At 38.9% G+C, this 15,703-nt stretch overlaps 2 protein-coding genes across 6 annotated transcripts in view; both read left to right on the top strand.

Annotated features, from left to right (window-relative positions):
- The window catches only part of kcnn2 (potassium calcium-activated channel subfamily N member 2), a 218,714-nt gene extending 213,929 nt beyond the window's left edge, over positions 1 to 4,785 (top strand). For 4 of the 5 annotated variants that reach the window (XM_062056770.1, XM_062056769.1, XM_062056774.1 and 1 more), the window contains one exon: positions 3,748 to 4,785. In XM_062056770.1, coding sequence (XP_061912754.1) covers positions 3,748 to 4,008 — 261 coding nt within the window. In that variant the 3' untranslated portion in view covers positions 4,009 to 4,785. The remainder of the gene's footprint in view (positions 1 to 3,747) is intronic. The other variant, XM_062056771.1, reaches the window with a different exon arrangement.
- Positions 4,786 to 5,156: 371 nt separating this feature from the next.
- Positions 5,157 to 15,703, top strand: part of drg1 (developmentally regulated GTP binding protein 1) — a 62,457-nt gene continuing 51,910 nt past the window's right edge. Inside the window, exons 1-2 of the mRNA XM_062055068.1 lie at positions 5,157 to 5,357; positions 9,951 to 10,074. Of these exons, the coding sequence (XP_061911052.1) occupies positions 5,319 to 5,357; positions 9,951 to 10,074 (163 nt within the window). The 5' untranslated portion in view covers positions 5,157 to 5,318. The remainder of the gene's footprint in view (positions 5,358 to 9,950; positions 10,075 to 15,703) is intronic.

Below are 15,703 nucleotides of genomic sequence, written 5' to 3'. Positions count from 1 at the left end.
AAGGCTCCCATTAATGCCCTTTTAGCCTTCATTTCAGTACTGTTATTGCACTGGAGAATAATACAATCTGTTGATCAACTTGACATGCATTTGCATCACTGAACTCTGCTAAGCCATGTGGTCTACATACAACACACAAAGACAAAGATGTGTTTCAAAGGGCCAATTTATTTTGGGACAGAACAAATTGACAAAACTATTTTAAATAGCTGCAACATAACATACATAAGTAACAAACCACATAACAACAACATGTCCCAACATGTCACAACATAGCTGTAAACCTGGCTTCACCCAAGGAAGGCACACATGACATAAGTATACAGTATGTCATGTCACTATATACAGCTATGTATATACTGCTATACACACGCCTAACCAGGCCTTTTTTTCTCTCAAGGAATTGTGAAATAAAATCATGTCTTCATGAGATCAACACTGTACTGAAGCCCAGAACACTACGCATTTCCACAGTTGTAGTTTAGAGAAAAGGAAAGATTGGCCTGGCCCACTAGGATCCCTCTTTATGTTTGTGAACTTTATAGTCTATACATTTAGAGTGATGTGATAATCAAACACTCTAGAAGTCTAGAATGAAAGAGTATATAAGAGAATTGACATAGTGTGTGTACCTTCAGTGATGAATGATGAGCAGAGGCAGAGTTTTTTCTTTAGCTTGCTTTCCATGTTTATGTACTCAGTGTCCACTGTGTCCAGCTGCCTGAAATAGGGTGACTCCACTGTAGAAATAGCCTGCATGTCTTCTAGCACATGTCTCTATCAATGTTGTCCTGGCTAGCAGTCCCTTTGTTAAAATCCAGCCGTTGTTGCTTAGGTGGAGGTGGAGGTGAAGTGTCTCTCTTTACTAGCTTTGTCGAAGCATGTTGCTTTTTGTAGCTGATTTGAATTGCTGTTTTGGGCAGTAGATGGGATCTTTGATCCAAGACACAACCTACATTTAACTAAAATGTTATTTTCTTTGTGCTGGACAAAAGAAAAGTAGTGAGAATATCTCCATGTTAAGAAACTCAGCTTCGGCTATGCCATGATGTCTTGTTAGTAAACACAGACACGCCCCACCTCCCTTCCCCACACCCACACAGAGCGCGCCTCTTCCTTGTGACACAGGAACATTCAGAAGGACGACACCGTTCAATAAAACACACTCAGATCTTCTCAGTTTCTAGCCGATACTATATAAAAAATAACGTAAAATAATGCAGTAACGCATCATGTAACTGAGTTACTGAATATAAACAATTCAGTTAGACTACTAGTTACCGCCGAAAATAACGGCGTTACAACACTGCTGGTGTACAACCTGTTGATGCTAAAACGGACTACTAAAACCCTAACCATGGTTATTCAACCATGAAACGGACTACTAAAACTCTAACCATGATTATTCAACAATGAATTGGACTACTAAAACCCTAACCATGATTGTTCAACCATGAAACAGACTACTAAAACCCTAACGATGATTATTCACCCATGAAATGGACTACTAAAACCCTAACCATGATTATTCAACAATGAATTGGACTATTAAAACCCTAACCATGATTATTCACCCATGAAATGGACTACTAAAACCCTAACCATGACTATTCAACCATGAAACGGACTACTAAAACCCTAACCATGATTATTCAACCATGAAACGGACTACTAAAACCCTAACCATGATTATTCAACCATGAAACGGACTACTAAAACCCTAACCATGATTATTCACAAATGAAACGGACTACTAAAACCCTAACCATGGTTATTCAAGCATGAAATGGACTACTAAAACCCTAACCATGATTATTCAACCATGAATCGGACTACTAAAACCCTAACCATGATTATTCAACCATGAAACGGACTACTAAAACCCTAACCATGATTATTTAACCATGAAACGGACTACTAACCCTAACCATGATTATTCAACCATAAAACGGACTACTAAAGCCCTAACCATGATTATTCAACCATGAAACAGACTACTAAAACCCAAACCCTGATTATTCAAGATGTTCTAGCTGAGAAGCCTTCAATATTGGTGTGTTTGTCCTGTTGCCTTCTCCACGTCTTCTACCAGCCTGGTGTTGACGTCCGCCATGCTCTTGCTCTGCTTCACTGCTCCTTGAGTCTTCTGCAACACTTGGGTCAAGTTCAACAACCCGTACCTCTTCCCAACTTTGGACTTACACGTTTTGTCTTTGGTTGCATTTGTTCATGTCACTGCCTCAAGTCTCAAGTCACAAGTCTCACCAGAGTTTGACCGGAAGGAGAGATGGACAATGAAGTCTTCCCTCCTCACTTTGTGGTTCACGTACTACGGCCTCTTGAAGTTCCCTTGACGACCTTGAGATTTGACTTTTCGTGTTCCAAGTATGCAGACTTTACAGGGTTTGAGCACAGGAAGTGTTTAGAAGTGTCTGACAGCGTGTGGAGGGCTCACAAAGAAATGAACATAGTAGTCATAAACTAGCATCCTATATGTATATAACTTAATGTTTGAACAACAATGTATATAACTTAGTGTTTGAACGACAATATATATAACTTAGTGTTTGAACAACAATATATATAACTTAGTGTTTGAACAACAATATATATAACTTGGTGTTTGAACAACAATGTGTATATAACCTATTGTTTGAACAACAATATATAATTTAGTGTTTGAAAAACAATATATATAACTTAGTTGGTTTATTTGACGTGTGGATGATCCAGTGATCCGTGAATCAATGCACGCAAATCTTTGACTATTAAATCATTTACGATTCATATCGGGTGTTTGTTCCTTACCTAATAATGATCGTATTGTGCCATCATTTCACGTACGTAACATGATCTTGCTTGTATTCATCTTCTTTGTACATACCTTTATTCATCTTAAACTAACATTTAGTAACTTTTGAAATAAGATTTTATCTCAGCTGCTGACAGAAAACCATCCCCAACATTTAGGACCTTGTTTTATAACCTACATATTTCAATGACAGAAAACAATCTTCAAACTTCAGGACCTTGTTTTATAACCTACATATTTCAATGACAGAAAACACTCTTTAAACTTTAGGACCTTGTTTTATAACCTACATATTTCAATGACAAAAAACAATCTTCAAACTTTGGGACGTTGCTTTATAACCTACATATTTTAATGACAGAAAACAATCTTCAACATTTAGGACCTTGTTTTATAACCAACATATTTCAATGACTGAAAACAATCTTCAACATTTAGGACCTTGTATTATAACCTACATATTTCAATGACAGAAAACAATCTTCAAACTTTAGGACCTTGTTTTATAACCTACATACTGTATTTCAATGACAGAAAACAATCTTCAAACTTTAGGACCTTGTCTTATAACCTACATATTTCAATGACAGAAAACAATTTTCAAACTTTAGGACCTTGTCTTACAACCTACATATTTCAATGACAGAAAACAATCTTCAAACATGACCAAAAGCCCTGGGGCCCCACGCCACGTTCCCCTCCACTTCCAGCACACTGGTCTTTGGTCTGAGGTGACTTACGGAGGTCAAGTCTCAGCCTGGTTATTACTGGTTAAGTTGATTTCACTGCTGCAGAAGGGGATTGATTTGATACGTTTTCCAAACTGGCAAATAAGAGCGTTTATGTCGCGATTGATTCAATTTGTTTTCCTGTTTGCTGCTGAGAGAGTTATTCCATGTTCTTAGCTAAAGGGTTCTTTCCTCTCCTTGTGCCAGACTCAGAACATAATGTACGACATGGTGTCGGACCTGAACGAGCGAGGGGAGGACATGGACAAGAGGATTGCGTTGTTGGAGACGAAGCTGGAGACTCTGCTGACCAACTTGCAGGCTCTGCCAGGACTCATCAGTCAGGTGATCAGCCAGCAGCACAGGGACTTCCTGGAGGTGCAGCTCCAGCCTCGGGATAGACACAGCCCCGAGTCGCGCCGCAGGTCTTCGTCCACGGTGCCGCCCACCTCCTCCGAGAGCAGCTAGGGTCCGCAGAAGGCAAGGCCTCCATTTTTGCCATCATATGGCCAAGTTGCATTGATCTCAAAGCCTTATGGCTTCAAAAAGTATTATCCTTATTCTGATGACAGAATCCAAGATGGCGGATAACACTTTGTGGCTTTCTATTACCTCAGCGCTGCTTTCCTCGGTCGACTAGTGCACTAAAATAGTGCTTCCCAGACTAGAGTGACAGCAGACCTAGAATCCTTTAGATCATTTTGCAAATAATCCACGTACACGCTTCCGAGTCTCACACCGCACTTTTGTATTAATAATCAATAACAACCGATATCTAATGACATATTTGAATTGATCAAAGGAGATTTGGGCTTGGGTTTATTTGTACTTCTTATGAATCCAGTTGGAGGTCCACCACCCTCTCTGAAATACACAACCTGTCCACAGACTCAATAGTGGATCTTGTCTTGCTGTGTTTCCACTTCCTATCCCCTCGGCTGGACGAACTCGCTGAAACCGAATCTACCTTAAAGAAAAGTACTATTTTTGTATGTTTTGATGAGGACAAGTTTAACAATAATCAACAACAAGCAGATTCAGCGTACCAAGCATGAGATTTTCACCTACATACTTCCTGAATATGGAATAAAAGCCAAGCAATCTAAGAAGGAATGTGTTCTGGACTCACCCCACACACACAAGTTGTATCATTCATCAAATTGCATTTTTTTTTACAGGTCAAGATTTTGGTGAGTTGTATGCATAAGCAAAAATTATAAATGTGACTGGCAACCGAGCTCTGATGCGTCTGATTTTAATTTCACCACCATCATGTGTACTTCATTAAATAGTGGCCTAATAAATGCCACGTCTCAATGGAGACTTCTAAAACAAATTATTTACAACATCATACAAGTAGACGTATTTTTGCAATATTAATGAACACGTTGTACTCTCTGCAGTTGAGTAAACAATCAGTGCTAGACAACAATATTCCCTTTGTAACACGAGATGCCAATCAAGAAATTTTTCAGCTCCCAAATTTCAGCAAAATAGTGACCAAATGGAGATTATACTGTGTGTGACGTAAATAAAAAAATATACGATGTTTAAAATATCTCACATTGCCGACTTTGTGTGAAATCTACCGTTTCATTTCAACGGCTTCACTCATTCTCGCGAGATTTGGCAACCGGAAGTGCTTCGTGTCGCTGACGCATGCGTGCTACAGAAGTGTGCGTGCTTGCTAGCCGTGCACATTTTGAAGTTTTCCCACGTTCTTATGTGTCAAGTTTCCAAATTTCTAGCGTCAACGCAGATTGATACAAGAAAGCATCATGAGCATACTCGCCAAAATAGCAGAGATTGAAAATGAGGTAAGAATGAAATATGTGTAACTAGCTATGTGTAACTAGCTAGGTAATAAATCAGACATGCTGTAGCTAGATGCTAGTGTGTAATGCTAATATAAATGATAGCGCCTTTTCTCACTAATTGTGTCATTGTGTAACCCAAACAACTTATCATGGCGATATTGACTTGAAGCTTATCACCCGGTTTTGCGAATATCGTTAAGCAACGATCGATCCATGGTGGTATGAAGCCGGTAAACGTTGACCAATGTGACGTTTTCACCTTGGTGGATTTTCATAAACCGTTAAATGGAAGAAAAAATGATTTTTTAAAGTTAATTATCATCCTCCATTACAGAATTAACCACTGTTAATTTAATTTTTACCGTATGTACATTGTTACTCAACACAAGTACCCAGACATGTATGACTGTTTTTTTATGCTATCAAAAACATATATATCTTTTATACTTGTGGCAAACGAGCATCTCAAATACACAATAATTACTTAATTTTATTGCAATGTTAATAGTGAATCAAGCAGAAGCCCAAACAAAACGTAATTCCCGGGTAAAATACATACATATAATTAAAATATCAATTATAGCTGGCCAGTGTCTAAAATGAATGTATAGCATGTAGGGGTGTAACGGTACACACTAATTTCGGTTCGGTACGTACCTCGGTTTAGAGGTCACGGTTCGGTTCATTTTCGCTACAGTAAGAAAACAAAATACAAATGTTTTGGTTATTTATTTACCAAATTTGTAAAAAATGGCATAACATACATATACACACAGGGTCCATTGCCAGGGTTAATGTGGTCAACATATATAAAATAAAAACTAAATAAGATAAGGCTCAGAATGGTTTCTTAACACAACCTTTCTACATATAAAGTGCTTTTTTTGATTGATTGATTGAGACTTTTATTAGTAGATTGCACAGTACAGTACATATTCCGTACAATTGACCACTAAATGGTAACACCCGAATAAGTTTTTCAACTTGTTTAAGTCGGGGTCCACGTTAATCAACATTAAACTGCCTCAAGTTGTTGCTCAGATTAAATAAAATTACAAAACTTTTTTTTTACATATAAAAAGTGCAACATTAAACAGTTTCAAGTCAACTCAGCCTCAGATTAACTTTTCTTTCCCCCCACCAGCTTGGCTAACTTGGCAGTAAAAGGATATATGGGCTCATTGTTCTTCCACCATAGAAGTGGGTCAAAATCTAGTTTTAAATGCATATGGACTTAAAGGCCTACTGAAATGAATTTTTTTTATTTAAACGGAGATAGCAGATCCATTCTATGTGTCATACTTGATCATTTCGCGACATTGCCATATTTTTGCTGAAAGGATTTAGTAGAGAACATCAACGATAAAGTTCGCAACTTTTGGTCGCTGATAAAAAAAGCCTTGCCTGTACCGGAAGTAGCGTGACGTCGCAGGTTGAAGGGCTCCTCACATTTCTCCATTGTTTACACCAGCAGAGAGAGCGATTCGGACAGAGAAAGCGACGATTACCCCATTAATTTGAGTGAGGATGAAGGATTCATGGATGAGGAACGTGAGAGTGAAGGACTAGAGTGCAGTGCAGGACGTATCTTTTTTCGCTCTGACCGTAACTCAGGTAAAAGGGCTCATTGGATTCCGCACTTTCTCCTTTTTCTATTGTGGATCACGGATTTGTATTTTAAACCACCTCGGATACTATATCCTCTTGAAAATGAGAGTCGAGAACGCGAAATGGACATTCACATTGACTTTTATCCCCACGACAATACATCGGTGAAGCACTTTAGCTATGGAGCTAACGTGATAGCATTGTGCTTAAATGCAGATAGAAACAAAAGAAATAAACCCCTGACTGGAAGGATAGACAGAAGATCAACAATACTACTATCAGGAGACACCGAACCAAACACTGGACCTGTAACCACACGGTTAATGCTGTGCCGCCTGTCGAAGCCTAGCAATGCTGTTGCTAACGACGCCATTGAAGCTAATTTAGCTACGGGACCTCGTCAGAGCTATGATAAAAACATTAGAGCTCCACCTACGCCAGCCCTCATCTGCTCATCAACACCCGTGCTCACTTGCGTTCCAGCGATCGACGGCGCGACGAAGGACTTCACCCGATCATCGATGCGATCGGCGGCTAGCGTCGGATAGCGCGTCTGCTATCCAAGTCAAAGTCCTCCTGGTTGTGTTGCTGCAGCCAGCCGCTAATACACCGATCCCACCTACAGCTTTCTTCTTTGCAGTTTCCATTGTTCATTAAACAAATTGCAAAAGATTCACCAACACAGATGTCCAGAATACTGTGGAATTTTGCGATGAAAACAGAGCTGTTTGTATTGTGATACAATGTGTCCAAATACTTCCGTTTCAACCGTTGACGTCACGCGCAAACGTCATCATACATAGACGTTTTCAACCGAAAGTTCCCCGGGAAATTTAAAATTGCACTTTATAAGTTTACCCGGACGTATTGGCATGTGTTGCAATGTTAAAATTTCATCATTGATATATAAACTATCAGACTGCGTGGTCGGTAGAAGTGGGTTTCAGTAGGGCCTTTAAATCTGCTGCTATAAAAACATTTGTTATTGCTTTAGCCCTGTGTTGCACCTTTCCTGCTTCCGGCTCCCAGTCCTTAGTCGAGGAGCGCAGGGGAGACACTCCTCCAGGGCCGATGTATTCTCGGGGGCAACACCCTTCACACTACCCGGCAGTGGGTCTCCACAGCTACGGACTCCAGGGTAGGGATGATACTCGAAACCGGTTTTCCCGGTTGTTTGATAAGAAAAGAACCGAGTCTTCGGACTCGAATCCCTTTTTGAGAACCGGTACCCGTTATCGAGACCACTATAGTAAAGAAAAAGAGTTGATTCTTGATTCGAATCCCGTCCCGACCAGAAATGCTCCGTGTGACATCACAAGAAATGACGTCACGTAGCTCAGTCATTAGGCGCAGATAGCGAAAGCAAGAAAACAATGGACGGGAAAAAGCGCTCCAAGGTGTAATAAAGTTCAAAACAAAAGCTATAATCCATCGAATAACTTTACTGAGAGATTTGAGCAGGGTACAAACACATGACGGACACTTTTACGACCAACCGGAAACATAGCAACCAGGCTAGCAACGCACCTCCTTTACGGCAGCTGTCGCAACGTTCTTAAAGCAACCGCAGCACATACATATATATACAACATATATCTCCCTTTTTTAACTTTTGTTTTTCTCTCCTTGTAAACAAAACAAAATCACACTGTATATGTGTTGTCTGTCTAATTATAAATAATGCAGACGAGGCGTGTAGGCTGAGTTCTTGACGTTTACTTTCACAGCGTGGCAACATGCCACACTTTTCGGGGCTACCGCGCATGCTCGTCACTCCCGTTGCATGCTGGGTAGTGTAGTTGTTATATTCTCTAGCTCATCACATCTTTCCCCCTATAAAGAAATAATGTTAACTCAATAAAGTGTATTTCTTTTTTTAGCTTTAACTTTTCCTTTTTTAGCATTGTAACCACATTTGCAAACAACTTTTCTCTTCATAGAATTTTCTTTCAATAAAGAAATAAAGTGCAAAAATGTCAAAGCATCATAACAAACAGTTATGTCAAATAGCAGCAGAACTGCACTTTTTGGAGAGCTGTATTATTTTCAGTTTTGTGCCCAAGGTACTGATTTTATTTAACCCTATATTATGATTTGTACAACTATAGTGATCACAGAGACAGGTTGTTTTTGTGTTACTGTATATATTTGTTTCTCTGAAAAATCCCACTTAATATACTTTGGGTAACAACAGTCAATATTTATTTATTTTATTTTATTTTTTTAGGTGGGTAACAGTCAATATTTATTTATTTATTAGATTTTATTTTTTTATTATATAATAAAAGTGAACTTTTGTTAAACCAAATAGTGTGTGTTTTTTCCATATACAACAACCTATCTGGACTCGATAAGAGAATCGATAAGGAATCGGTTCGATAAGAGGATTCGATAATAGGCTCGAACTCGATAATTCCTTATCAAACATCATCCCTACTCCAGGGTAAATGAGGAGTCCGGCGATTAGTTGCAAAACGTGGCTTTATTGAGGTCTTGCACACAGCCAATCCAACAAAAAACACTAGCACTCACGTTACCGCTCCCTCACCTCGCTCGCCCACACACTCATTTGACGTCACTCACCTCACATGCTGTCTATGTGACAGGGCCACACACACACACATACGCTACTCTCATAACACCTGCCTGACTCGCCGAGGAGAGGCTGCTTGAATGCGGTGGTGACGCTTCAAATGGGTTAGCATGTTTTACATGTCGGAAGCAGCTGCTGAACAATATCGAAAAACCTCCGTCCTCCATTGTTGTATCGCGCAGCCAAAGAGTTCCCAAACGGGAGATTAATATGTCCGTGTGGAAACTCTTTCGGTACACCTCCAAACCGAACCGAACCGAAACCCCTGTACCGAAACGGTTCAATACAAATACACGTACCGTTACACCCCTAATAGCATGACATTAATTTATTTAGAAGAATATTTGTATAAATGTAGTGGTTATCGTCAGGCTAAAGTGTTGTTGTTGTAGATGGCCAGGACACAGAGGAACAAAGCCACGGCTCACCACTTGGGTCTGCTTAAAGCCCGTCTGGCCAAACTGAGGCGGGAGCTCATCACCCCAAAGGGAGGCAGCGGTGGCGGCACCGGGGAAGGTAACGTCTACTCAAACTGTTCGACGTCGTCAAACATCCTCACATTCAGAGTCCGTAACCAAAAACATCATCAAACATCCTCACATTCAGAGTCTGTTACCGAAAACATCGTCAAACATTCTCACTGTCCGTTACCAAGAACATTGGCAAACATCCTCACATTGAGAGCCATGACTGTTATTAAAAACGTTGTCAAATATCCTAACATTAAGAGGCATGACTGTTACTAAATACATTGTCAAACATTCTCATATTCAGAGTTATGACTGTTATCAAAAACATCGGCAAACATCCTCACATTCAGAGTCATGACTGTTACCAAAAACATCGTCCAACATGCTCACATTCAAAGTCCGTACCAAAAACATTGTCAAACATCCTCACATTCAGAGTCTGTTATCAAAAACATTGTTAAGCATCCTCACATTCAGAATCATGACTATTACTAAAAACATTTTCAAACATTCTCACATTCAGAGTCATGACTATTACTATAAACATTGTCAAATATTCTCACATTTAGAGTCATGACTGTTAGCAAAAACATTGTCAAGCAAAAACATTGTCAAACATCCTCACATTCAGAGTCCGTTACCAAAAACATCGTCAAACATCACAGTCAGTCGTGACTGTTTCCAAAAACATTGTCAAACGTCCTCAGGTTCAGAGTCATGACTGTTACCAAAAACATAGTCAAACATCCTTACATTCAGAGTCATGACTATTACCAAAAACATCGTCAAACATCCTCACATTCAGAGTCCGTTACCAAAAACATTGTCAAACATCCTCACATTCAGAGCCATGACTGTTACCAAAAACATGTCAAACATCCTCACACTCAGTGTTACCAAAAACATTGTCAAACATCCTCAAATTCAGTCATGACTGTTACCAAAACATCGTCAAACATCCTCACATTCAGAGTCATAACCGTTACCAAAAACATCATCAAACACCCTCGCGTTCAGAGCCATGACTGTTTCCAAAAACATCGTCAAACATCCTCACATTCAGAGTCATGACTTTACCAAAAACATTGTCTCACATTCAGAGCCATGATTGTTACCAAAAACATAGTAAAACATCCTCACATTCAGACCCATGACTTTACCAAAAACATTGTTAAACATCCTCACAGTCAGGCATGACTTTTACCAAAAACATAGTCAAACATCCTCAGATTCAGAGTCATGGCTGTTACCAAAAACATAGTCAAACATCCTCACATTCAGAGCCATGACTGTTGCCAAAAACGTCGTTAAACATCCTCACATTCAGAGTCATGACTGTTACCATAAACATCGTCAAACGTCCTCAGGTTCAGAGTCATGACTGTTACCAAAAACATAGTCAAACATCCTCACATTCAGAGTCCGTTACCAAAAACATTGTCAAACATCTTCACATTCAGAGCCATGATTGTTACCAAAAACATCATCAAACATCCTCAGATTCAGTCATGACTGTTACCAAAAACATAGTCAAACATCCTCACATTCAGAGTCCGTTACCAAAAACATAGTCAAACATCCTCACATTCAGAGTCCGTTACCAAAAACATTGTCAAACATCCTCACATTCAGAGCCATGACTGTTACCAAAAACATGTCAAACATCCTCACACTCAGTGTTACCAAAAACATTGTCAAACATCCTCAAATTCAGTCATGACTGTTACCAAAACATCGTCAAACATCCTCACATTCAGAGTCATAACTGTTACCAAAAACATCATCAAAAACCCTCACATTCAGAGCCATGACTGTTTCCAAAAACATCGTCAAACATCCTCACATTCAGAGTCATGACTTTACCAAAAACATTGTCTCACATTCAGAGCCATGATTGTTACCAAAAACATAGTCAAACATCCTCACATTCAGACCCATGACTGTTACCAAAAACAATGTCAAACATCCTCACATTCAGAGTCATGACTTTACCAAGAACATTGTTAAACATCCTCACAGTCAGGCATGACTTACCAAAAACATAGTCAAACATCCTCAGATTCAGAGTCATGACTGTTACCAAAAACATAGTCAAACATCCTCACATTCAGAGCCATGACTGTTGCCAAAAACGTCGTTAAAAATACTCACATTCAGAGTCATGACTGTTACCATAAACATTGTCAAACGTCCTCAGGTTCAGAGTCATGACTGTTACCAAAAACATAGTCAAACATCCTCACATTCAGAGTCCGTTACCAAAAATATTGTCAAACATCTTCACATTCAGAGCCATGATTGTTTCCAAAAACATCATCAAACATCCTCAGATTCAGTCATGACTGTTACCAAAAACATAGTCAAACATCCTCACATTCAAAGCCATGACTGTTACTAAAAACATTGTCAAACATCCTCACATTCAGAGTCATGACTATTACCAAAAACATCATCTAACATCCTCACATTCAGAGCCATGATTGTTACCAAAAACATTTTTAAACCTCCTCACATTCAAAGCCAAGACTGTTGCTAAAAACATTGTCAAACATCCTCACATTCAAAGCCATGACTGTTTCCAAAAACATCGTCAAACATCCTCACATTCAGAGTCATAACTGTTACCAAAAACATCATCAAACACCCTCACATTCAGAGCAATGACTGCTCCAAAAACATCGTCAAACATCCTCACATTCAAAGCCATGACTGTTACTAAAAACATTGTCAATCATCCTCACTTTCAGAGTCATAACTATTACTAAAAACATCGTCACATATCCTCACATTTAGAGTCATGACTGTTTCCAAAAACATGGTCAAACATCACAGTCAGTCATGACTGTTTCCAAAAACATTGTCAAACGTCCTCAGGTTCAGAGTCATGACTGTTACCAAAAACATAGTCAAACGTCCTCAGGTTCAGAGTCATGACTGTTACCAAAAACATTGTTAAACATCCTCACATTCAGAGTCCGTTACCAAAAACATTGTCAAAAATCCTCACATTCAGAGCCATGACTGTTACCAAAAACATTGTTAAACATCCTCACATTCAAAGCCAAAACTGTTACTAAAAACATTGTCAAACATCCTCACATTCAGAGTAATGACTATTACCAAAAACATAGTCAAACATCCTCACATTCAGAGTAATGACTATTACCAAAAACATCGTCAGACATTCTCACAGTCAGTCATGACTGTTACCAAAAACATTGTCAAACATCCTTACATTCAGAGTATGACTATTACCAAAAACATAGTCAAACATCCTCACATTCAGAGTCCGTTACCAAAAACATTGTCAAACATCCTCACATTCAGAGCCATGACTGTTACCAAAAACACTGTCAAACATCCTCAAATTCAGTCATGACTGTTACCAAAACATCGTCAAACATCCTCACATTCAGAGTCATAACTGTTACCAAAAACATCATCAAACACCCTCACATTCAGAGCCATGACTGTTTCCAAAAACATCGTCAAACATCCTCACATTCAGAGTCATGACTTTACCAAAAACATTGTCTCACATTCAGAGCCATGATTGTTACCAAAAACATAGTCAAACACCCTCACATTCAGAGTCATGACTTTTACCAAAAGCATAGTCAAACATCCTCAGATTCAGAGTCATGACTGTTACCAAAAACATAGTCAAACATCCTCACATTCAGAGCCATGACTGTTGCCAAAAACGTTGTTAAACATCCTCACATTCAGAGTCATGACTGTTACCATAAACATCGTCAAACGTCCTCAGGTTCAGAGTCATGACTGTTACCAAAAACATAGTCAAACATCCTCACATTCAGAGTCCGTTACCAAAAACATTGTCAAACATCTTCACATTCAGAGCCATGATTGTTACCAAAAACATCATCAAACATCCTCAGATTCAGTCATGACTGTTACCAAAAACATAGTCAAACATCCTCACATTCAAAGCCATGACTGTTACTAAAAACATTGTCAAACATCCTTACATTCAGAGTATGACTATTACCAAAAACATTTTTAAACCTCCTCACATTCAAAGCCAAGACTGTTGCTAAAAACAATGTCAAACATCCTCACATTCAAAGCCATGACTGTTTCCAAAAACATCGTCAAACATCCTCACATTCAGAGTCATAACTGTTACCAAAAACATCATCAAACACCCTCACATTCAGAGCAATGACTGCTCCAAAAACATCGTCAAACATCCTTACATTCAAAGCCATGACTGTTACTAAAAACATTGTCAATCATCCTCACTTTCAGAGTCATAACTATTACTAAAAACATCCTCACATATCCTCACATTTAGAGTCATGACTGTTTCCAAAAACATGGTCAAACATCACAGTCAGTCATGACTGTTTCCAAAAACATTGTCAAACGTCCTCAGGTTCAGAGTCATGACTGTTACCAAAAACATAGTCAAACGTCCTCAGGTTCAGAGTCATGACTGTTACCAAAAACATTGTTAAACATCCTCACATTCAGAGTCCGTTACCAAAAACATTGTCAAACATCCTCACATTCAGAGCCATGACTGTTACCAAAAACATTGTTAAACATCCTCACATTCAAAGCCAAAACTGTTACTAAAAACATTGTCAAACATCCTCACATTCAGAGTAATGACTATTACCAAAAACATCGTCAAACATTCTCACATTGAGAGCCATGACTGTTCCCCAAAACATAGTCAAACATCCTCACATTCAGAGTAATGACTATTACCAAAAACATCGTCAAACATTCTCACAGTCAGTCATGACTGTTACCAAAAACATTGTCAAACATCCTCACATTCAGAGCCATGACTGTTGCCAAAAACGTTGTTAAACATCCTCACATTCAGAGTCATGACTGTTACCAAAAACATAGTCAAACATCCTCACATTCAGAGTCATGACTATTACCAAAAACATTGTCTAACATCCTCAAATTGAGCCATGACTGTTACCAAAAACATTGTTAAACATCCTCACATTCCAAGCCAAGACTGTTGCCAAAAACGTCGTTAAACATCCTCACATTCAGAGTCATGACTGTTACCAAAAACATTGTCAAACATCCTCACATTCAGAGTAATGACTATTACCAAAAACATTGTCAAACATTCTCACATTCAGTCTGTTACCAAAAACATTTTCAAACATCCTCACATTCAGAGCCATGACTGTTACCAAAAACATTGTTAAACATCCTCACATTCAAAGCCAAGACTGCTACTAAAAACATTGTCCAAACATCCTCACATTCAGAGCCATGACTGTTACCAAAAACATTGTCAAACATCCTCACATTCAGGGTCATAACTGTTACCAAAAAAATTGTCAAACATCCTCACACTCAGAGTAATGACTATTACCAAAAACATTGTCTCACATTCAGAGCCATGATTGTTACCAAAAACATAGTCAAACATCCTCACATTCAGACCCATGACTGTTACCAAAAACAATGTCAAACATCCTCACATTCAGAGTCATGACTTTACCAAAAACATTGTTAAACATCCTCACAGTCAGGCATGACTTTTACCAAAAACATAGTCAAACATCCTCAGATTCAGAGTCATGACTGTTACCAAAAAACATAGTCAAACATCCTCACATTCAGAGCCATGACTGTTGCCAAAAACGTCGTTAAACATCCTCACATTCAGAGTCATG

This window comes from Entelurus aequoreus, linkage group LG08 (assembly GCF_033978785.1).
Source record: "Entelurus aequoreus isolate RoL-2023_Sb linkage group LG08, RoL_Eaeq_v1.1, whole genome shotgun sequence".
Taxonomy (NCBI): Eukaryota; Metazoa; Chordata; class Actinopteri; order Syngnathiformes; family Syngnathidae; genus Entelurus; species Entelurus aequoreus.
Note: the sequence above shows the minus strand (reverse complement) of the source record. Positions and strands in the feature narration are given on the sequence as shown.